The sequence below is a fragment of the Cherax quadricarinatus genome, chromosome 33 (assembly GCF_038502225.1).
Source record: "Cherax quadricarinatus isolate ZL_2023a chromosome 33, ASM3850222v1, whole genome shotgun sequence".
Classification (NCBI taxonomy): Eukaryota; Metazoa; Arthropoda; class Malacostraca; order Decapoda; family Parastacidae; genus Cherax; species Cherax quadricarinatus.
Window position 1 is genome coordinate 20,781,926 of NC_091324.1, and position 23,079 is coordinate 20,805,004.

The 23,079-nt window shown below is 41.6% G+C and overlaps 1 protein-coding gene across 2 annotated transcripts in view; it reads left to right on the forward strand.

Moving 5' to 3' along the window:
- The window catches only part of LOC128693999 (uncharacterized), an 84,807-nt gene extending 64,567 nt beyond the window's left edge, over nt 1-20,240 (forward strand). Inside the window, exons 4-7 of one of the 2 annotated variants that reach the window (XM_053783963.2) lie at nt 2,034-2,807; nt 8,517-8,633; nt 9,256-9,692; nt 17,789-20,240. In XM_053783963.2, the coding sequence (XP_053639938.2) occupies nt 2,034-2,807; nt 8,517-8,633; nt 9,256-9,692; nt 17,789-19,102 (2,642 nt within the window). In that variant the 3' untranslated portion in view covers nt 19,103-20,240. The remainder of the gene's footprint in view (nt 1-2,033; nt 2,808-8,516; nt 8,634-9,255; nt 9,693-17,788) is intronic. The other variant, XM_053783964.2, reaches the window with a different exon arrangement.
- The last annotated feature ends 2,839 nt before the right edge of the window (nt 20,241-23,079 follow it).

Below are 23,079 nucleotides of genomic sequence, written 5' to 3' on the forward strand. Positions count from 1 at the left end.
GATTTCCCTTAACCTTTCTTCATAGGACATTCCCCTTAGCTCTGGAACTAGCCTTGATGCAAACCTTTGCACTTTCTCTAATTTCTTGACGTATTTGACCAGGTGTGGGTTCCAAACTGGTTCTGCGTACTCCAGTATGGGCCTGACGTACACAGTGTATAAAGTCTTGAACGATTCCTTGCTGAGGTACCGGAACGCTATTCTCAGGTTTGCCAATCGCCCATATGCCGCAGCAGTTATCTGGTTAATGTGTGCTTCTGGCGATGTACTCGGTATTATACTCACTCCTAGGTCTTTCTCCTTGAGTGAGGTTTGCAGCCTTTGGCCACCTAGCCTATACTCTGTCTGCGGTCTTCTTTGCCCTCCTCCGATCTTCATGACTTTGCATTTGGCGGGGTTAAATTCTAGGAGCCAGTTTCTGGACCACACATCCAGCCTGTCCAGGTCTCTTTGTAGACCTGTCTGGTCCGCGTCTGATTTAATTCTCCTCATTAACTTCACGTCATCTGCAAACAGGGACTCTTCTGAGTCTATCCCTTCCGTCATGTCGTTCACATATACCAAGAATAGCACTGGTCACAGGACTGACCCCTGTGGGACCCCGCTCGTCACTGGCGCCCACTGTGATACCTCATCACGGACCATGACTTGCTGTTCCCTCCCTATTAGGTATTCTCTGATCCACTGCAGTGCCCTTCCTGTTATACGTGCCTGTTCCTCTAGCTTCTGTACTAATCTCTTGTGAGGAACTGTGTCGAAGGCCTTCTTGCAGTCCAAGAAATTGCAATCAACCCATCTCTCCCTCTCATTTCTTACTTCGGTTACCTGTCATAAAACTCTAGTAGGTTTGTGACATAGGATTTGCATTCCATGAATCCGTGCTGGCAGTAGTTTATAATCTTGTTTCGCTCCAGATGCTCCACCACTCTCCTCCTGATAATCTTTTCCAAGACTTTGCATACTACACATGTCAGTGACACTGGTCTATAATTTAGTGCTTCATTTCTGTCTCTCTTCTTAAAGATGGGGACTACATTTGCCTTCTTCCATACTCCAGGTAGTTGCCCAGTTTCAAGGGAAGTGTTAAAGATTTTGGTTAGTGGCACACGTAGTGTCCCTGCTCCCTCTCTAAGGACCCATGGAGAGATGTTGTCCGGTCCCACCGCCTTTGAGGTATCAAGGTCACTTAGGAGCTTCTCCACCTCCTCCTCAGTTGTGTATAATTCATCCAACACTTGTTGGTATATCCCTTGTTGCTGTACCCCACTGTTTTGTCTTCCCGTTGCCCCTTCAGCCTCCACTGTAAATACTTCCTGAAATCTCATGTTGAGCTCCTCACATACCTCGTGGTTGTTTCTTGTGAGCTCCCCACCTGTGTGTGTGTGTTTGTGTGTGTGTGTGTGTGTGTGTGTGTGTGTTTGTGTGTGTGTGTGTGTGTGTGTGTGTGTGTGTGTGTGTGTGTGTGTATGTGTGTGTGAGTGTGTGCAACAGGTGAAATCTCTTTCCAATAAAGATACCCAGGTGTTGCACATATGTCTTATTCATTAGGTTTATCGATGTTGGATGCTGAGACATACAACCTCAGCTTGTATGTCTTGTATGGTCGGCAGGTTAAAATATTGGATGAGTTCTTGTATAGCAATGGATTGGTTAATTTAGGCTAATATATTACAAAACACACACACACACACACACACACACACACACACACACACATACACATGCTATACACTGTTTATAAATATCAGTCTTTTTGACCCGCTCACAACTAACTTGACAAGCCGTGCCAAACAAACTAACCATTTACATTGACTTACAGTATTTTAATAACACTTATAAAGGATAAGTAGTGTAGTACAGTAGCATGTAACAAACAAGTGCCACAATCACTTGCCGCAAACCACACAGGCAAGTGCCAGACACAAGCACCACAGACAGGTAACAGACTGTGCATACACATATCATGCTGTGTTTGCTCTCATGATTCAGAAAAGCTGACCTCATCTTGTATGTTCTCCGTCGACGCTCCACAGGAAGAACTAAACGACAAGCTGGTGTTACTTCGACCATCGACGGTATACTGAGCGCTCCCTATGGAGGTTTACCTGCCACCAACCACCTGCAGGCCCTCCTCATCCGCAACGCCAATATCCGGCCCCCCAGACAGTCTGTGGGACCCCGACGCCCTAAAAGGCCCCCACCACAACCCTTCCCTTCCATCTCCCCACCCACCTCCCAGTCCACCGCAGTAGGTCCCCCTAGATTCCAGCCCCAGTTCGTCCGGCCACAGCGGGACACTGTTACTAGTTCCCTCTCCCCAACTCGCCAGCATCCTCTTAACAGACCTCCAAACTTTCAAGTAATTCACGAACGTTTCCCTGAAATCTCTTCCTCCTCACCAGATTCTTCATCCTCTTCAGATACTGCTCCTTCCCCACAGTTCTCCTCTCCTTCATCTTCCTCTTCAAGGTTCTCTCCTTCATCTTCCTCTTCAAGGTTCTCTCCTTCATCTTCAGCTAGGCTCTCTGAATCATCTTCAGCGAGAATCCCTCATGCACCGTCGTCTTCCCCATTGACTTTTTCCTTTCCATCCTTCTCTCCTCCACAGCAGTTTTCTCCCTCTGCTCGGGAGAGGCCCGTCCAATCCCCGGAGCCCTTTTCTTTCCCATCTTTCACAGGACAACAGTTTGGCTCTTCAGACTTCGACTCCTTTGAGTCAGCAAGACTGCCAAGACAAAGGCGAGACGCGAGGGAAGGGCAGGACGTGTCTTCTCAACTCGGCCAGACCATAGCCTCTCCAGGGGAAGGTTCGGCTCCCTCCTCCATTAGTAGTGTGCTTAGTCTCAGCAATAGATATCCCAAACACCTTCAGCCAGTTGCCAAACTCTCCACTCCTCAGCTCAGGGAACATTCACGTAGACGGCTTCAACTAAACTCTCCATCTTCGTCACACTCTTTTGAAATTCCCTTTGTAATTCCTAATTTTTTCGAACAGATAGGTATTAGACGTCGCAGAGATCTCAGGATATCTCAGGAAAGGCAAGGTATCACCGATGCAATCCACGAAATTTTGAATGCCCCTTACAGTGGTGGTGTACCTGAGTCTCTTCAGAGTTTATTTTTAAGTGATAAAAACCGCTTCGTGCGTAAGATCCAGCCATCGACTCAGCACTTTGCATCCTCTTCTTCGTTTTCAAATGCTGGTTCAAACGCTAACATACACACTGTAGGGCGCATTCCTCCCACCTCGAGTAGTCAGTTCGCTGGTGTTCACTTGCCTTCATCAAATAATACAAGGCTTAATCACATCAGAACCCGTTCTAAACGCGCCCTGAATACCCAGTCAACCTTAGCTAATCACGACCTTCAAGCTTCTGAATCCCAATTTAGATACAGACGTTTCCGTCCTCTTCACCACCAAGGGCGCAGACCTCATCCCCACAACAGACAGCAGCAGCAGCAGCAGCAGCAGCAACAGCGATATAAAAACGCCGAGTTTGGAGAGCCTATTATAGAATACGAGTTCGGTGGACAAGATCCTTCCTTCCTTTTCCCCGAAGTCTCATCTCTGAAAGAAAACAACAAATATGAGACTATAGAAGTAACTGATCTTTCACCATTTTTTGGAACCGAACCTTCAAATTTCTTGTCGAATTTTGACAGTCCTCTCTTAGATCACGCAAGTGTAAAGCCCACTGTCGTCCATGAAAGTTCCAGCCTTACTCGTCCTCCTAAAAACTCTCATGAAAATCCTCGATATCCCTCCAAGAACTTTCGTCGGCCTCACCAGTTTATCCCCGCTCTCAGACCTGGGCCTTCCCCTCCTGCCCATATCCTGCCCCCTTTCTCCTCCGTCCGAGCCCCCAGACATATCCTGATGCAGAACCGACGTCTACCAAAGGTCACCCGACAGCAAGATATCCCCCTTATTAGCAAGAGACTCCTTGTAGCCCAGCGGCGAAATTCTGAGGAACCCGTCTCCTCTGGTAAGCCAAACTTCGACCCCCGACTAGGACCGACTCGACGGAACACGGCTGAACGTCGACAAAGTGACCGACAAAGCTTATTTTCTCGACTCCCACAATATATATGGGTATGACAGGAAACCAAATTTAAATTCTCATTTCGAAATTCTAATTTCAGAAGATTTCAAAGTAGCTAGAGTAAATGCCCCGCTCTCATCCCCATGAAAAAATGGCGTCTGACACACTACATGATGCTACAAATTCCTTGACACAAATAATTTGTAGTACTTGACCCAAATCCTGCTTGATCCCACTAGTACTTCTTAACACTGCTATCACTTGACTGTCAAAACTTGACGTTAGCACTTCACTAACATAAGTTAATGTGAGGAAATGGTATGGTGATACCGACAAGATGTGGAAAAAGACACTTATGTACAGTTCAGGACATTTATTAAAGGAAACGTTTCGCCACGAGTGGCTTCTTCAGTCCTAATACAGAGAAAACTAAGAAAACACACATATATATAGTGGTGGGAGTCAGGTGAGGTGAAGCGTGGGTAGAGGTGGTAATAGTAGTAGTAGTAGTAATGGAACTAAGGAGGTGAGGTTAGAGAGGGACCTGCTGGCATCAAGTAACACCAGTTCCCAGGATGGGTAATATCCTCTTGCTTAGTAATTTTGAAATACTGTAACTACCGTACAGTATTTCAAAATTACTAAGCAAGAGGATATTACCCATCCTGGGAACTGGTGTTACTTGATGCCAGCAGGTCCCTCTCTAACCTCACCTCCTTAGTTCCATTACTACTACTACTACTATTACCACCTCTACCCACGCTTCACCTCACCTGACTCCCACCACTATATATATGTGTGTTTTCTTAGTTTTCTCTGTATTAGGACTGAAGAAGCCACTCGTGGCGAAACGTTTCCTTTAATAAATGTCCTGAACTGTACATAAGTGTCTTTTTCCACATAAGTTAATGTGGTGACTGCCTGACTGTTCAGTGGACTGTAAACAAAACACGATAGCACAATCTGTCTAACCACTCCAAACAAGATATTATGTATTGTGAGGGTTTTAATAAGTAGCAATGTCACCTCTGGTTTCCCCCTCTCAACACAGCACAACAAACTCCTAGAAAAACACTGCACAGTATAAAGAATTTGTATATAATATACATTCTGCATGCTCGCTTGGCTTCTAGTGCTTATTGAACTAATATATTCACCTGATTAATTGTGTAATATGGTTAATATTCTCCATATAAGCTGTTTACCATGATGAAGAAAGAACTGTAATTTCAAAAAATATCACTGTATGAATTCAGATTAAGTCGAAATAAACGAGTGTCAGTGAATATAAAGAGGGATGAACGAGAGGCTGGACCGCGGTTCGAGCCTCGTCCATCCTTCTGTTTATTCATATAACTGTATATTTACTCAGCTAAAAATCAGATTTTTTCATATACAAAAAAAAAATTTAATGAACACTGATTAACAGCATAAATACACACACAGGGAGAGGCTTGAAAAATACGGAAAATGAGATGAGTATTGTATATTTCGGTGGAAAAATACAATATTTATGTTGTTTTGTTGTCTCCATGTGTGTTCTGTTGCATTACCTATGTTTTGCTCTTGGAAAGGTTAAAGCACCGTGATGATCAGACTTGTACCTTTATAAGTGGCTGCTTGAAACCAAGCACTCGCCTTCACTGGTAATCATGAATGACAGAGATGTAACTACACTGCAATGTAGCGTTTCTGTCACATCTACGGGGAGGCGCTAAACCCGTAGGGGTATGGAGGAGGGGAAGGGTCCCTTAGCTCCTGGGGAATGGGAAGTAATCAGGTTTTATTCAGGGAACTGGGGAACTCCGGTTCCTTGGATCAGGAGCCCCCTCCTCACCGGCATCGAGACACCCTCTGCCATGTTATGCTGACTGAAGGGTCGATCTAACTCTTGGCTGCTCAGCACACTCTGTATCTCTCATCTTAGCACCATTTCTTTATCCATATCTTGTGCATACACATAAGCAAATTTGCTGATGACACCAAAATAGGCCGTCCAATTCATTCTAATGAGGACACTAGAGCACTCCAGGATGATTTGAATAGACTGATGCAATGGTCGGAGAAGTGGCAGATGCAGTTTAATATTGACAAATGCAAAGTTCTAAATGTTGGACAGGTAAATAACCATGCCACATATAAACTAAATAATGTAGATCTTAATACTGCTGCTTGCGAAAAGGATTTAGGAGTTCTGGTTAGCAGTAATCTAAAACCAAGACAACAGTGCATTAGTGTTCGCAATAAAGCTAACAGAATTCTTGGCTTCATATCTAGAAGTATAAATAATAGAAGTCCTCAGGTTGTTCTTCAACTCTATATATCCTTGGTTAGGCCTCATTTAGACTATGCTGCTCAGTTCTGGTCACCGTATTACAGAATGGATATAAATGCTCTGGAAAACGTACAGAGGAGGATGACAAAGATGATCCCATGTATCAGAAATCTTCCCTATGAGTATAGACTGAGGGCCCTGAATCTGCACTCTCGAAAGGCGTAGAATTAGGGAAGATATGATCGAGGTGTATAAATGGAAAGCAGGAATAAATAAAGGGGATGTAAATAGCGTGCTGAAAAATTCCAGCCAAGCGAGGACTCGCAGCAATGGTTTCAAGTTGGAAAAATTCAGATTCAGGAAGGACATAGGAAAGCACTGGTTTGGTAATAAAGTTGTGGATGAGTGGAACAAACTCCCGAGTACAGTTATTCAGGCTAAAACGTTGTGTAGTTTTAAAAATAGGTTAGATAAATACATGAGTGGGTGTGGGTGGGTGTTAATTGGACCTGACTAGCTTGTGCTGCTGGGTCTGGTGCAGTGCTCCATCCTTGAGTGGAGGTGACCAGACTGGGTGGGTCATTGGGCTAATCCGGGGAGGGTGTGTCATTGGGTTAATCCGGGGGGGACTGACATGGACCTGCTCCGCATGGGTCAGTAGGCCTGTTGCAGTGTTCCTTCTTTCTTATGTTCTCATGTTCTTATTCACCCCTTGTATATGCACACCTTATATATCAGCACCTTATATTGTATCTGCACCTTATACCGTATGTGTACATTGTATATATATATATATATATATGTATATATATATATATATATATATATATATATATATATATATGCTGATGACACTGTGCTCTTGGGAGATTCTGAAGAGAAGCTGCAGAGATTGGTGGATGAATTTGGTAGGGTGTGCAAAAGAAGAAAATTAAAGGTGAATACAGGAAAGAGTAAGGTTATGAGGATAACAAAAAGATTAGGTGATGAAAGATTGAATATCAGATTGGAGGGAGAGAGTATGGAGGAGGTGAACGTATTCAGATATTTGGGAGTGGACGTGTCAGCGGATGGGTCTATGAAAGATGAGGTGAATCATAGAATTGATGAGGGAAAAAGAGTGAGTGGTGCACTTAGGAGTCTGTGGAGACAGAGAACTTTGTCCTTGGAGGCAAAGAGGGGAATGTATGAGAGTATAGTTTTACCAACGCTCTTATATGGGTGTGAAGCATGGGTGATGAATGTTGCAGCGAGGAGAAGGCTGGAGGCAGTGGAGATGTCATGTCTGAGGGCAATGTGTGGTGTGAATATAATGCAGAGAATTCGTAGTTTGGAAGTTAGGAGGAGGTGCGGGATTACCAAAACTGTTGTCCAGAGGGCTGAGGAAGGGTTGTTGAGGTGGTTCGGACATGTAGAGAGAATGGAGCGAAACAGAATAACTTCAAGAGTGTATCAGTCTGTAGTGGAAGGAAGGCGGGGTAGGGGTCGGCCTAGGAAGGGTTGGAGGGAGGGGGTAAAGGAGGTTTTGTGTGCGAGGGGCTTGGACTTCCAGCAGGCATGCGTGAGCGTGTTTGATAGGAGTGAATGGAGACAAATGGTTTTTAATACTTGACGTGCTGTTGGAGTGTGAGCAAAGTAACATTTATGAAGGGATTCAGGGAAACCGGCAGGCCGGACTTGAGTCCTGGAGATGGGAAGTACAGTGCCTGCACTCTGAAGGAGGGGTGTTAATGTTGCAGTTTAAAAACTGTAGTGTAAAGCACCCTTCTGGCAAGACAGTGATGGAGTGAATGATGGTGAAAGTTTTTCTTTTTCGGGCCACCCTGCCTTGGTGGGAATCGGCCAGTGTGATAATAAAAAAAAAAAAAAAAAAATATATATATATATATATGTATATATATGTATATAATATATGTATATATATATATATATATATATATATATATATATATATATATATATATATATATATATATATATATATATATATATATATATATATATATATATATATATATATATATATATATATATATATATATATATATATATATATATATATATATATATATATATACAGCCTATATATCCACATTTTATGTATCTAGAGTATATGTATGCTCACTTGATGTGTGTCTACTGTGTTTCCACACCTGGTGTTTCCACGTGTACTCTAACGCTAGTATCCGGTGTTGCAGACGCCGAGGCTGCAAGGCAGGACAGTGCTGGCTTCATAGTAGGTAAGCCGGCATCCTTCCCCGGCTTCCACTCCATAGGTGGCTTTGGTCCCATGGACGCCCTGGAGAAGGGCAACGGTGAGTTTTTTTTTTTTGTTTTGAAACAAAATTGGATACATCAGTAATGTGGCGCTATTGTATTCTACGTGATAGTTAAATTGTTGGAACAAAAGCTAGCTTTCCCTGTCATTTTCCATGACAAAGTAAGTGTTACGGTTATAAGTCACTCTCGGGCTGACTTTTCTGCTGCCTTTTCCAGCGCTTTGACTAGTCAGAGACAGATTTGTGATGAACAGGTGGAGGACTGAGCCTCCACCGTGATGCACCCAACCCACACGGGTTGAGTGCGCCACGAGACGCATTCAATTAGCACTTCAGCTGACTGAAGCGTAACGCAGATTCTGTCACACCATGTTATTATTCTATTCCTAGGGAAGCGCTAATCCCGCCTGGGGAATGAGATGTAATTGAGTTTGATCCGAGGAAGGGGAAAGTAGAACTTCAGTTCCATGTATCGAGAGCCCTTCACCAAGTTATATAGCAAGCATTTCTGTGAAAAAAAAAGTTCTCTTAGGATCAGCTTTAAGTGACTCCTAGCTAGTTGGTAGAGTTTGAAACTCAAAGTAATTTATGTCCACCGAGAATGTAACTACTAGCAAACATTACAAAGAAATTTTAACGGTATATACAACTTTTGCAGCTGCTGGTAGCTTCATGGAAGACATCAGCTTTCCCTCAGTCGACATTCCGGATATCAACGAGAAACAGCCCCAGTTCTCACCTCAGCAGTTTCAAAAGCAGGTTAGTTTGGTACGCGATGTTCCCAAGCACCAGTCACAGCCTGTGTCCCACCACCAGCAGGCTGCCTCATTCTCTCCATCCTCAGCTGACCACAGTGAGGACGACTTCCAATTTATATTTCCCCACGACACCGACTCAGATTACGACACAGATCCATTTCCCCCATCACCGCCTTCACTCAACACAATCCCCACCACCGCCGGCTACAGCCCTGTCCGGCCTGTGTTTCACAGGGGAAAGCCCAAGAAGGTTAACAGGAGTCCCTTCAGCAGCTTTCTTACCCCCTTCCGTGAGCGGGTGAGGCCCTCCCGCCACCTCAGCACTTCTCAGAGACAGGTACTAAGTACCCTGCGTCACCCCTTCTCTATCCTCCTATTGAATTCTCTATTGAGCCAGTACATTCCTTACTACATTTCCCTTTTGGCATATGTGTGCTCTTCCTCACCTTCAGCAGCTGTGTACTTCTCTTCACTCGTCTCGCTGTCTCTTCACGCGAACATCTCTTGTTGACCTTTTTTTCTCCGAATACTGCAGTTTTCTTAAGCTCAGACACCTATACCTACCTTACCGACTTGAGCAACCTTTTCTAAAGGTAGCTCTTGTCTACCCTGCATATGGAACACTTAGCAACCTTTCTGCACGTGGAACAGTTATCAAATCTTTCTGCACGTGGAACAGTTATCAAATCTTTCTGCACGTGGAACAGTTATCAAATCTTTCAGCACGTGGAACAGTAATCAAATCTTTCTGCACGTGGAACAGTTATCAAACCTTTCTGCACGTGGAACAGTTATCAAATCTTTCTGCACGTGGAACAATTATAAAATCTTCCTGCACATGGAACAGTTATCAAATCTTCCTGCACGTGAAGTAGATATCACGTCTCCCTACACGCAGAACACGATTCTTCACGGGATACCAGAATGTGGTTATCATCGCCTGACTAAAGCACAAGAGGTTCAACAGAATAACTGATTTTATCTTCACCAGAGGAAAGTCACTTGGCGCAGATCCCGATGAAATGACCTCCCCCCTCCTCCTTAACCCCTCAACGGCTCTTCAAGAGACTCGGAGAAAATTTACATATAATAACTTCGTAAACGAAGTCACTGACTATATAGGTGTGACCTTGAACGCACAGTGTCATTCAGTACAGATTTGTTTCGTATTGTAGAGTTCTCAGCTCTACCAGCAGCGTGCTGAGACAGCATGTGTATCACACATCAAATTAATATCTAGGGGGATATCAGGGCGGTGGATATGCCATTGATATGGGCCTCAGCATCCCTACATAGTGAAAAAGGACACTTGTGAACAGTTCAGGAAACGTTTACCAACGATTGACTTCTTCAGTCCTAGGACTAATGAAGCCAGTCGTTGGCGAAACGTTCCCCCATTAATAAATGCCCTGAACTGCAGACAGGTGTTCTTTTTCCACAGGTTGTTGATATCACCATACCATTTGCAATCCCTAGATCAGTTACCCCTTGGAACGCTGCTTGCTTTGAATGGTACCTGTTTGTGTGGCGGAGGCAGGAACAGGCAACGTCTTAGTGGCAGCATCACCTGGCACTCTAGAAGGTGACGAATCAGTGGCTACACGAGGTCCAAGGTTGCAAGTTATAGATAGCACCAAAGATCACATGTTATAATATAAGTCTCTGATTTGAGCCCTAGGGGTCACTTGTCATAGCACTAGAGGTCACTTGTCATAGCACTAGAGGTCACTTGTCATAGCACTAGGGGTCACTTGTCATAGCACTAGAGGTCACTTGTCATAGCACTAGGGGTCACTTGTCATAGCACTAGAGGTCACTTGTCATAGCACTATGGGTCACTTGTCATAGCACTAGAGGCCACTTGTTATAGCACAAGAGGTTAGAGGGTATAGTACTATGAGCCAAATGTAGCACAATAAGTCACAAATTATAGCACTAGGGATCACTTGTTATATCACTAGAGGTCACTTGTTATAGCACTAGAGGTCACTTGTTATAGCACTAGAGGTCACTTGTTATAGCACTAGAGGTCACTTGTTATAGCACTAGAGGTCACTTGTTATAGCACTAGAGGTCACTTGTTATAGCACTAGAGGTCACTTGTTATAGCACTAGAGGTCACTTGTTATAGCACTAGAGGTCACTTGTCATAGCACTAGGGGTCACTTGTCATAGCACTAGGGGTCACTTGTTATAGCACTAGAGGTCACTTGTTATAGCACTAGAGGTCACTTGTTATAGCACTAGAGGTCACTTGTTATAGCACTAGAGGTCACTTGTTATAGCACTAGAGGTCACTTGTTATAGCACTAGAGGTCACTTGTTATAGCACTAGAGGTCACTTGTTATAGCACTAGAGGTCACTTGTTATAGCACTAGAGGTCACTTGTTATAGCACTAGAGGTCACTTGTCATAGCACTAGGGGTCACTTGTCATAGCACTAGGGGTCACTTGTTATAGCACTAGAGGTCACTTGTTATAGCACTAGAGGTCACTTGTTATAGCACTAGAGGTCACTTGTTATAGCACTAGAGGTCACTTGTTATAGCACTAGAGGTCACTTGTTATAGCACTAGAGGTCACTTGTTATAGCACTAGAGGTCACTTGTTATAGCACTAGAGGTCACTTGTTATAGCACTAGAGGTCACTTGTTATAGCACTAGAGGTCACTTGTTATAGCACTAGAGGTCACTTGTTATAGCACTAGAGGTCACTTGTTATAGCACTAGAGGTCACTTGTTATAGCACTAGAGGTCACTTGTTATAGCACTAGGGGTCACTTGTCATAGCACTAGGGGTCACTTGTCATAGCACTAGGGGTCACTTGTCATAGCACTAGGGGTCACTTGTCATAGCACTATGGGTCACTTGTCATAGCACTAGAGGTCACTTGTTATAGCACTAGAGGTCACTTGTTATAGCACTAGAGGTCACTTGTTATAGCACTAGAGGTCACTTGTTATAGCACTAGGGGTCACTTGTCATAGCACCATGGGTCACTTGTCATAGCACTAGAGGTCACTTGTTATAGCACTAGAGGTCACTTGTTATAGCACTAGAGGTCACTTGTTATAGCACTAGAGGTCACTTGTTATAGCACTAGGGGTCACTTGTCATAGCACTAGGGGTCACTTGTCATAGCACTAGGGGTCACTTGTTATAGCACTAGGGGTCACTTATCATAGCACTAGGGGTCACTTGTCATAGCACTAGAGGTCACTTGTTATAGCACTAGAGGTCACTTGTTATAGCACTAGAGGTCACTTATAGCACTAGGGGTCACTTGTCATAGCACTAGAGGTCACTTGTTATAGCACTAGAGGTCACTTGTTATAGCACTATAGGTCACTTGTTATAGCACTAGAGGTCACTTGTTATAGTACTAGAGGTCACTTGTTATAGCACTAGAGGTCACTTGTTATAGCACTAGAGGTCATTTGTTATAGCACTAGAGGTCACTTGTTATAGCACTAGAGGTCACTTGTTATAGCACTAGAGGTCACTTGTTATAGCACTAGAGGTCACTTGTTATAGCACTAGGGGTCACTTATCATAGCACTAGGGGTCACTTGTCATAGCACTAGGGGCCAATTGTCATAGCACTAGGGGTCACTTGTCATAGCACTAGGGGCCAATTGTCATAGCACTAGGGGTCACTTGTCATAGCACTAGGGGTCACTTGTCATAGCACTAGGAGCCAACTGTCATAGCACTAGGGGCCAATTGTCATAGCACTAGGGGTCACTTGTCATAGCACTAGGGGTCACTTGTCATAGCACTAGGGGTCACTTGTCATAGCACTAGGGGTCACTTGTTATAGCACTAGAGGTCACTTGTCATAGCACTAGGGGTCAGTTATAGCACACGAAGTCGCAAATAAAACTAGGGGGTCACATATAGCACACAAGAGAGCACAGGTTAGAACAAGTACCCACAGTGTTATCATCATTCGTGACATTCTTGTATCTTATTCCTTGATTGTTATAGTTCTACCTTACGTAACCCGACATGTTCCACAATTACCTTCGTAAATTTGACTATGATAAACCTCCGTGGCCTTCACTATAATGACTTATGCGATTTCTTTGATAATAGCCTTCATGGCTTGCAATATAATGATCTCCGTGACCTTCTATAATGACCTCTGTGACCTTTACTACAAAACAGTTTAGTAAATACTTGATGCAGGAGCCTCGTTGGGAGACTTCAGCTCCTACGACATAGTTACCATAACATCCATAGGGGTGAAATAGCTCATGGGAAACCGGAGGCAGTCGTGTTTGAGTCGAGGAAGGTGCTTAACATTTTCATTAATATCGTCACCTCGTGACGTTAATGAAGCCAGTTTAAAAAAAAAATTGGAAATTTATCACCAGGGTTTTTTTATTTTTATATTTATGTTGGTTTAGCGCTTCTTTTTGATAATAATAATAATAATAATAATAATAATAATAATAATAATAATAATAATAATAATAATAATAATAATAATAATAATAATCTTAATGTTAAGTTGATCTCCATCTTGACTGTTGCTCTAATAAAGGGTTAAATATATGTTAATTAAACCTCAAGTATATTAAAGAGTTAACCTTCTAGGACTTGCCATGGGTTCAATTCCTACCCGTTCCGTGGTTTCTTCTAGTATGCTAAATAGTTTAGTTAGAAATGGTGGCGACTTGATTTCCTCTAAGGTGTTGCTTTGCTAATCTATGTAGATCCCAGTATATGATCTCACAGTGCACGCACAGCTTGATGGATCAGACACCGGACCGCGATTAGCGGACGGAGGACCGAGTCTGTACCACTTTATAAGATACAGTGCATTACAGTCTCTCTTGAAAGCATGGCTTGGTGTGTTGCAACACGGGTACAAGTACGTAAATCTATCATAATATTCAGTAAGCAAAATTATTTGTATAATAATGCTGAGAATTAATATATAAAGTTTAAATGATTATAAACATGAATTGCGTGTATCGTGCTGTGTATGTGTATCTCAAAGGACTGGTAAGTGTGTACTCACATACATGCGGTAGCAGGGGTTGATTCACAGGTCCTGGCCCCACCCGTGTGTGTGTGTGTGTGAGAGAGAGAGTTAGAGAGAGAGAGAGAGAGGGCATGGCATAGCACAGCATGGCATGGAGAGGACAAAACGAGGAAAAGAACACTAATAGATGGGACTAAACAGTGCTAGATGTAACGTGATCAACTACTCTGTGGTCATCTTGGCAACTCTTAAATATGCAACCTTCTCACTTATTTTAGCAAATTCAAGGCATGTTAAGGTTATTGTTTTCAAAGGGGTTGTTAAACATGTATTTAGATGTGACATATACATTATATACAAGACGCTGTTTGCATGGTACAGATAAACTAATAATTGTTATATTTTTTATACATAAGAAGAGTGGCGTTCGGAATGTATGATTTTATTAATTAGGTATACTGAGCAAACATTGCAGACGCAGACTATGACACATACTTACAAAATTTTGACGACTGAATTTCACGTACATTCGCGAGCGCCACTTTCGACTAGACAGAGGGACCCGACCTACGCATGTCCGGCCTCGCTCGTCCGGTGTGTCTGACTGACTTGTTTTTTGTTTGGTTTTTACAGCTGTTCCCATAGACGTTACCGCCTCACCACTCTTCTTGACCACAGGTGAGTGAGTGCGCTGCCTCCACCTCATCCTCCCCCTGACCAATAATAAAACTTGAACCATTCTGTCAGGGAGAGGAACTGACTGGGCTATTTCGTTGTGCTCACTGCCTTCCTAAGCTCTGATCTTTGGTGCTTTATCCGTTCAAACTTTACACGTTATTAATAATTATAATAATAACATTAACTGAGCAATACCACACGATACACCTGCACTACAGGACAGTACGCTATTGGACAACACAGTACACGGCAACACATTACACGACAACACACTAAATAAGACACTACACGACAACAATACAATACACGACAACAACACATTACACGACAACACACTACATAAGACACTACACGATAACAGCACACTATAATAATAATAATATCTTTATTTTACTACAAGTACATGTACATGGTATACAGGCCTAGCTGACATCAGTGACATACTACTGTATAGGAAGCTCCTTGTTATGCTGAGCATTTCGGGCAAATTAGGTCAGTGTCCCAGGATGCGACCCACACCAGTCGACTAACACCCAGATACCCATTTTACTGATGGGGAACCTAGACAACAGGTGTAAAGAAACACGCCCAATGTTTCTGGCTGGGATTCGAACCCAGGCCCTTGCCGTGTGAAGCGAGAGCTTTATAAAGCCACCAGGGCCTCCACTACACGACAATAGCACTAAACGACAATAACACTACACGACAATAACACTACACGACAATAACACTACACGACAGTAACACTACACGACAATAACACTACACGACAATAACACTACACGACAATAACACTACACGACAATAACACTGCACGACAATAACACAACACGACAATAACACTACACGACAATAACACATTACACGACAGCACACTACATAACACACTACACAACAACATACTACACGACTACAATACCCTGCGCCTCACCACAGTCCAACACACTACACAAAACGCTACAATTCAGAACTTGCATCACAAATCACACTACACCAAACAAATCTACACCACATGCCATGGCATTAGACGCACCAAACTTAACAGTGCGCACTGTTGAGTAGAGTCACTCGAAATAATATTTAAAACTTTTTTTAAATAAGACAGTGTTATCACTTAAATCCTAGTATAAACTGGAATTTAATTGGCTTTGGTGGCGCACACATGGTGGTGATGCACGCGAGCCAGGAGGGAGAAAGAGCCATGGTGGTAGCCGTATCCCATCATTTATGTTATTTGTTATTCCCGTGAGGGAGAACTTGGTTAGTACTAGTACCATGGCTTGATTGATGGAGAGACGATCACATTCTGGTTTTTGGTTTATTGGTAGCACGAGGGAGACGACATGCTCAGCTACACATCCCGCCTACCTCTCAGTGAAGTCCGGGTTCTAGTGCTGGGATGGCCAAGTAGAGGGCAGCTCTTGTGGGTGAATGACTGCTGAACTTTCTCTGGCTTAGTTTACCCTGCTGAACTTTATCTGGCTTAATTTAGGCTGCTGAACTTTCTCTGGCTTAGTTTACCCTGCTGAACTTTATCTGGCTTAATGGCTGCTGAACTTTCTCTGGCTTAGTTTACCCTGCTGAACTTTATCTGGCTTAATGGCTGCTGAACTTTCTCTGGCTTAATGGCTGCTGAACTTTCTCTGACTTAATGGCTGCTGAACTTTCTCTGAATGGCTATTGAACTTTTTCGCTTGCTCTATAATATCTGATCTTTCTTTCTTTGGCTTGAGAACAGCTGATCTTTCTTTCTCTGGCTTATTAATAACTAAAGCATAATTTCTTGCTCTAAGCATTTCTTCTTTTGCTGTGACACAAGACCATTCACAGTTAAACATAAAAAGTAAATTACAAGATACAAATATAAACTGTTATTGCCATTTTACACACACGCACACACACCTGGGGGCCAGGAGCTGAGTCTCGATCCCTGCACCCACAATTAGGTGAGTATATATATATATATATATATATATATATATATATATATATATATATATATATATATATATATATATATATATATATATATATATATATATATATATATATATATATATATATATATATATATATATATATATACATATATATATATATATACATATATATATATATACATATATATATATATATATATATATATATATATATATATATATATATATATATATATATATATGCAAGGAATTCGCAAGAGCAGGCGAAATATACACAAACACTGATCTCTGGGATCTCCAAGGTTCGTAGGTTCGAGTCTCCTACAGCCAGAGATCAGTGTTTTTTTATATATATATATATATATATATATATATATATATATATATATATTTATATATATATATATATATATATATATATATATATATATATATATATATATATATATATATATATATATATATATATATATATGAAAATGAAGTAACACTTGTTATCAAGAAAGTTGATAATCATAATATTGTGACTAGGATTATAGAGATGAGTTATTGCTGCTTAACATAATGACCAAGACATGTATATGTGTGTGTGTGTGTGTGTGTGTGTGTGTGTGTGTGTGTGTGTGTGTGTGTGTGTGTGTGTGTGTGTGTGTGTCTAACTAGGGTGTCATCCTGTCCTGTATATACTGTCTTAATTTACTTTCTTTATATGCAGTATGAAGCGACTTCCCGAAAGAAATTTCCACTTCAGTGTTGCTTTTGTATGTTGCAAGAATAATTGTTGGAGTTGATAACCAGCTGCATTTTGTTGGCTCTCCAACAGGCACTAGACGACCCGGCCCTTCACCGTGAAGACCCGCCATTAGTGAGCATCAGTAATAATCAGACACGGGTCCGCAGGGAAGCTGACGAACAAGACTCAAGTGACCCAGCTAACATACCCCACAGACGAGTTCATCGGGTACAAGTTGAGCCCCAGATCCCTCACAGTCGAAACCCGAGACAGTTTGAGGCAGTGAGCAGCAGTGAAGCTTCTTATTACGAAATGCCACATCATTTTGAGTCGCTTCGATTTCCTGGCTTCGGCGAAAAGAAGGTAACTCCTGAGGGAAGGAGCACTGGGCACTCTGAAGAAGGCAGTCCTCTTCCCGTACAGTATTCATCGGATTTCAAAGTTGAGGCAGACAAGGTTGAAGTACACACTCCTGATGATGATATAATAATTCCCGAGGGCCAGAGTTTTTATCCTTCATTTAATGGCCATCCTCTTCCTATCCTCCCGTCACTTCACCCAGCCTTTTTCCCACCTGCTCCCTTGCCCGCAAGAGTCCTGGGACCCAGGGGAGGGAGATTTCTTCCTCGTAGTCCGGCGTTTCGGGAAAACCCAATTCAGAGGGAGCAGTCGTCATTAAGGGATCTCCGCAATGCTTTCCACAGCTCAGGTACACGAGAGGCTCTGCACAAGCCGGACTTTTCTTTCCCAACTAGTAACCGGCCGTTCCACCGTGAACACGAACACGAAAATAATGACAATTCTCTGCTCGGGTCCGGGAACTTCGAAATCCTACGAGGTGGCACCTTTTACGATGAAGATGACCCCAACGCCTATCACAGCGAGTACGACCATCTACTAGATGATAGTTACGTGGTCTTCCCTGGTTCTCAGATAGCACCACACACAAACAATTATGTGGACGACTTCTTCTCCAACTTCAGGGACTTTTCCGAATTCGCTGTTCGAAAAGCTGACGAAGGAGAATCCAAATATCTGGATGATGGTACGTTCTTCGGCAGCGGATATGCGTCCGAACAAGTTCATCAGGTTCTTGATAGTCCTCAGTCAGAGACTTCCAGCTTCAAGACAGAAGATCCTGAACTAGGTTACAGTAAAGAAATAAAAAGCATCGTTGTAAATGAAGATAAAACAAAAGAGCAACAGAAGCAAAGAAATTCTAGTATAGAAGTGACATCTAACGGCAACAGCGCACGCAGAGTTAATGAAAACAACGACCGACAAAAACATAGACAAGCTAAAAATATACAAGAAGTTTTGGAGGACATAGATCCACATCCGAGTGAACGTGTGTCCTCCTCCTTGACTGTAGATGACAAAGATCCAATGCTGGCAGTGTTTTAACACCACTCACCAAATCACCGTAACCCACCCAACTGACTTGTTTAAATGTGTGTTTATACAGTCTGTGTGCTAGTCTATGTATTGTGTCATGAGAGGAAACAAAGATAGGTATTTGTGAAATAGCACTACACAACGTGACCTGAGGAAAGGTTTTGTGGTCTCTCAACCCTCTGTCTCGAGCAGAATTGATGTAGGTTCGTGTTGCCTTGTGTTTTGTGGTACAAGAACCTAAAGGAATCGGATGCATTATCCATGTATTTTATTTCAGTATATTTCGTTTCAAGCAGATTTTATGCATCAAATATATTTATATATATATAATTTTGTACCTCACGTTAAAGGCACTGATCTCTACGATTTCATGTAATGTCATTCTTTGTTGTAGTCTCTGCCATAAAATAATTATTATATTAGTTTGGTAAACTGTTAATTCCCCTGAGCACCCAGAGCTGGTCTCCTCGTGCTCAGATAATCCATTTCTATGACTTGCAGGAAAAAAAAAAAGGTCGCAAAACAAAGCATGGCATTCTCATCAGAAAGTTAAGTCTGTTGATGCTGTTTCATCTCGTTCGTCAATACTTTTATTATATGAGATATTCATTCACTAGTCGTGTGCTGGGCGCACGGTCTGTTGTCAGCCAATAAAATCAAAACTGCAGGCTATATTAATACAATATGCCGACTTTAATTTTAGTGTCATAAGTGGCTTCATCTTAGCATAAACAGGAAGTTCAGTGACGCATAGGATATGCGCACCGAGTGGTATATCTTCGAGTATATATTCAGAATTTTCCTTGAATCCCTATTCGAGGGATTATAGTAATTTTGATTTGTGTTGAACAGGTGACATGCAGCATTAATGACCCTTCTGTAGTTGATAGGCTTTAAACTCAACCAACCAGTTCAGTGACAAAGATATATACACTGAGAGGTGTGTATCTCTGTGTATATACTCTGCTAGGTTAATCCTTTTACGGATTAAAACTTTTTGACTGGTGTTGAACAGGTTAGCAGCAGCCTTAATGACCTTTGTGTAATAGATAGGCTTTTAAACCCAATTAACAAATCAACCAGCCAACCAGTTTGGATGTTTTTTAGTTGAAGATAATGAGGTAATTCCAATAAAGAATAAAGATATTCTCATTTATTTACACCGAGTCAGTAATCTTTATTGTGGAAATTGTATAATGATTTTTTTTACATTTTATTTAAAACAATACAGTACATTAAATAAACAAAATATCACATTATCAGTTCTTCCACAGAAATTATAATTACCACTGGACGTTTAACTCTGTGGTGACAAACTGTCGCCCGTCCCCTGAGCATCATGTCCCTAGCCTAGTTAAAACAAGATTACACAAAATTCTACGTTACATCAACCAAATACATACAATATGCATTATTATTATAAACAAAGAGAAGCGCTACACCTTCAATATGCATTAGTATTTCATTTTATGTTATTAAATCCTTCATACAGACATTGTACATAAACAAGTATATATATAACAAAGAAACCAAATACGAACTGTAAGTAGTGGTTCGTACCACGTACAATGCTGTCTCTAACTTACACAACCAACACACCCACACCTGTGAGTTATTATTATAATGATACAATCAAAATTACAGTGCCCCCTCAAAAAGTATACTTTCACTATTACCTGATTTACAAATAAACCCCGTCCTTCTGACCTTTAATATATACACAACACACCAACACACACCTCACAATTATGTCATTAACATTTTATACAAATATACTAAATCATTCTACACATTTGATACAGGATTATATGTGTACTGACTCGTTGTCATTACATTTTATACAGCACATTCACAACTCGCCACTGATACTCATATCATGCAATCTAAGACGTTCTTCGTGTGAAATCTCGACAGTTCCGAGCGCACACCAAGAAGCTAGGCCTCTGGTCTGCACCCCGCGTGGTGTAAGTGTGCTCCCTATTATTTCCGATACACCAAAAGTAATAGACGCTAATTCAACAATCTAATACAATTGGCACCTCTTTACACATACAAAGTAGAAAAAAACACCTATTTCACAACCTACATGACACAATAATGTTAACTACTAAGTTTTTTTTTATATTTTATTTAAAAAACACAGTATACATGGTTGGTATACATCAATGATTTAAAACAAAAAACGCGAAAACTTTGTATAAGACAACAACATATAACTAAACAGAGGACTACCGGAACATATCTTAACCACAAAATAACTATATAACCAAAACCTGACAGTCTTATTCATATTGTATATGAAATTTTATATACAAAAACAATATCATATAAACTAATGCATTGCACACACCATGGTACTATGATTAAATAAAAATTTTATATGAAAAACAATCATATAAACTAATACATTGTACACTCAATGGTACTATGGTTATATAAAATAACTAACAGAAACCTACATGACTCTTGAAATTGAAACATGGTGTTCTTTATTTTTGGTTTTGCATATATTGAAAAAGGAATCAAAATATGCAGAGTTTAATAATTAACATTAGACTTTTACAGATCTAACATGTATGATTACATATGAGGAAACAGACATAATACCCCGACCAACCCCATATTTAGTTTCTCAAACTAATTATAAACCCACAAAAAATATACCTTGCTTGTATACAGTGATATTAGTAAAGGTGCTTAATTGAACATCAACTGACTATATGCACCATAAATTAAAAAAAAAATACATGTGATATCACTGGATGAGGGAACAACATATCCCACAAAAGCTGCTGCCCAAGGAACTTGAATGTCCAAAGATTACAATATAGGACATGATACATCTCAACCCCCCCTTCCCTCACAGTGGTGGCCGCTACTACATATACAAAAACAATCTTAGGCAAATGAAACTTTTTGCCCTTCATCAAAAGTTTACAATCATCACCAAAAGGTCTGCTTATGAATATTTCCCTTAAAGGCCAGTATAACGTTGTACTTTTAGCGGTAATATCAGCGTGACATCCGCTTACAAATGATTAAACTAAACCTAACGGGAATTCCAGGAAAGACCCAACATACTTCACCAAACCCCGGCCATAGTCGGGAACCAGTTCAGTCTTGTTAGAGGCTGGAACATATACTGAAATATTGCTTTTTATCTGTATTATCAAAATGCATGACGCCACAACCATACACACACAGACGCACGGTACCATTCATAATACATACACGTCACTCCCTAAAACCCGCCCTCTACCCTGAAGTCTCTAACATACCGTTTGGTGCTACCACGGGGGAAGTTCAGCCCCCCATTGCCTTACCCCACCCCCATTTGCAGCAACCTTTGAACAGTAAGACTTCGATACTTTGAAGGAAAACTATTATCCCAACTTCTACCATATATGAGTTTATTTCTGCAATACGTTCTGTAGATACCTGCCTCAATTGCCCTGATCCTAACTGATCCCCCGGTTTCCCGCATACCCCACGAGATATAGAGGAAATCAGCCACCACGCACATTATTGCTCTTCGTACCTCACTTGATACTCCGCTAACGTCCAATGTTAAGGCCCGTAAGGTTGAAATACTTCCCCCACTAAGAAAATCTAAAACCCGCCCCAACTACGAATGAACTTTATCCAAGGTATCACAAAAGTAGACAGCATGAAAAGCTGTGTCTTCGAGACCGCAACGCAAGCAATCCGCTTCCCTTACCAAACCCATCCTATTTAAGACCGATTTTGATGCTAAAATCTCCATGACAAATCTGTACACCAATTCACGAACCCTTGGTGCCAACTTAAGTTTACAAAATCCTTCCCATATTTCCCCCCAATTATACAGCGGAAAAACAGACAATCCCTGTACAATTTCCCCACGACAACATATGCTGACCATTTGCCCCACCCGGATCCGTTGCGCATTTCTCAACTTTAACAACAAACGCAGCATGTCCTCACACTCGATTAATCCCCTGCCGCTC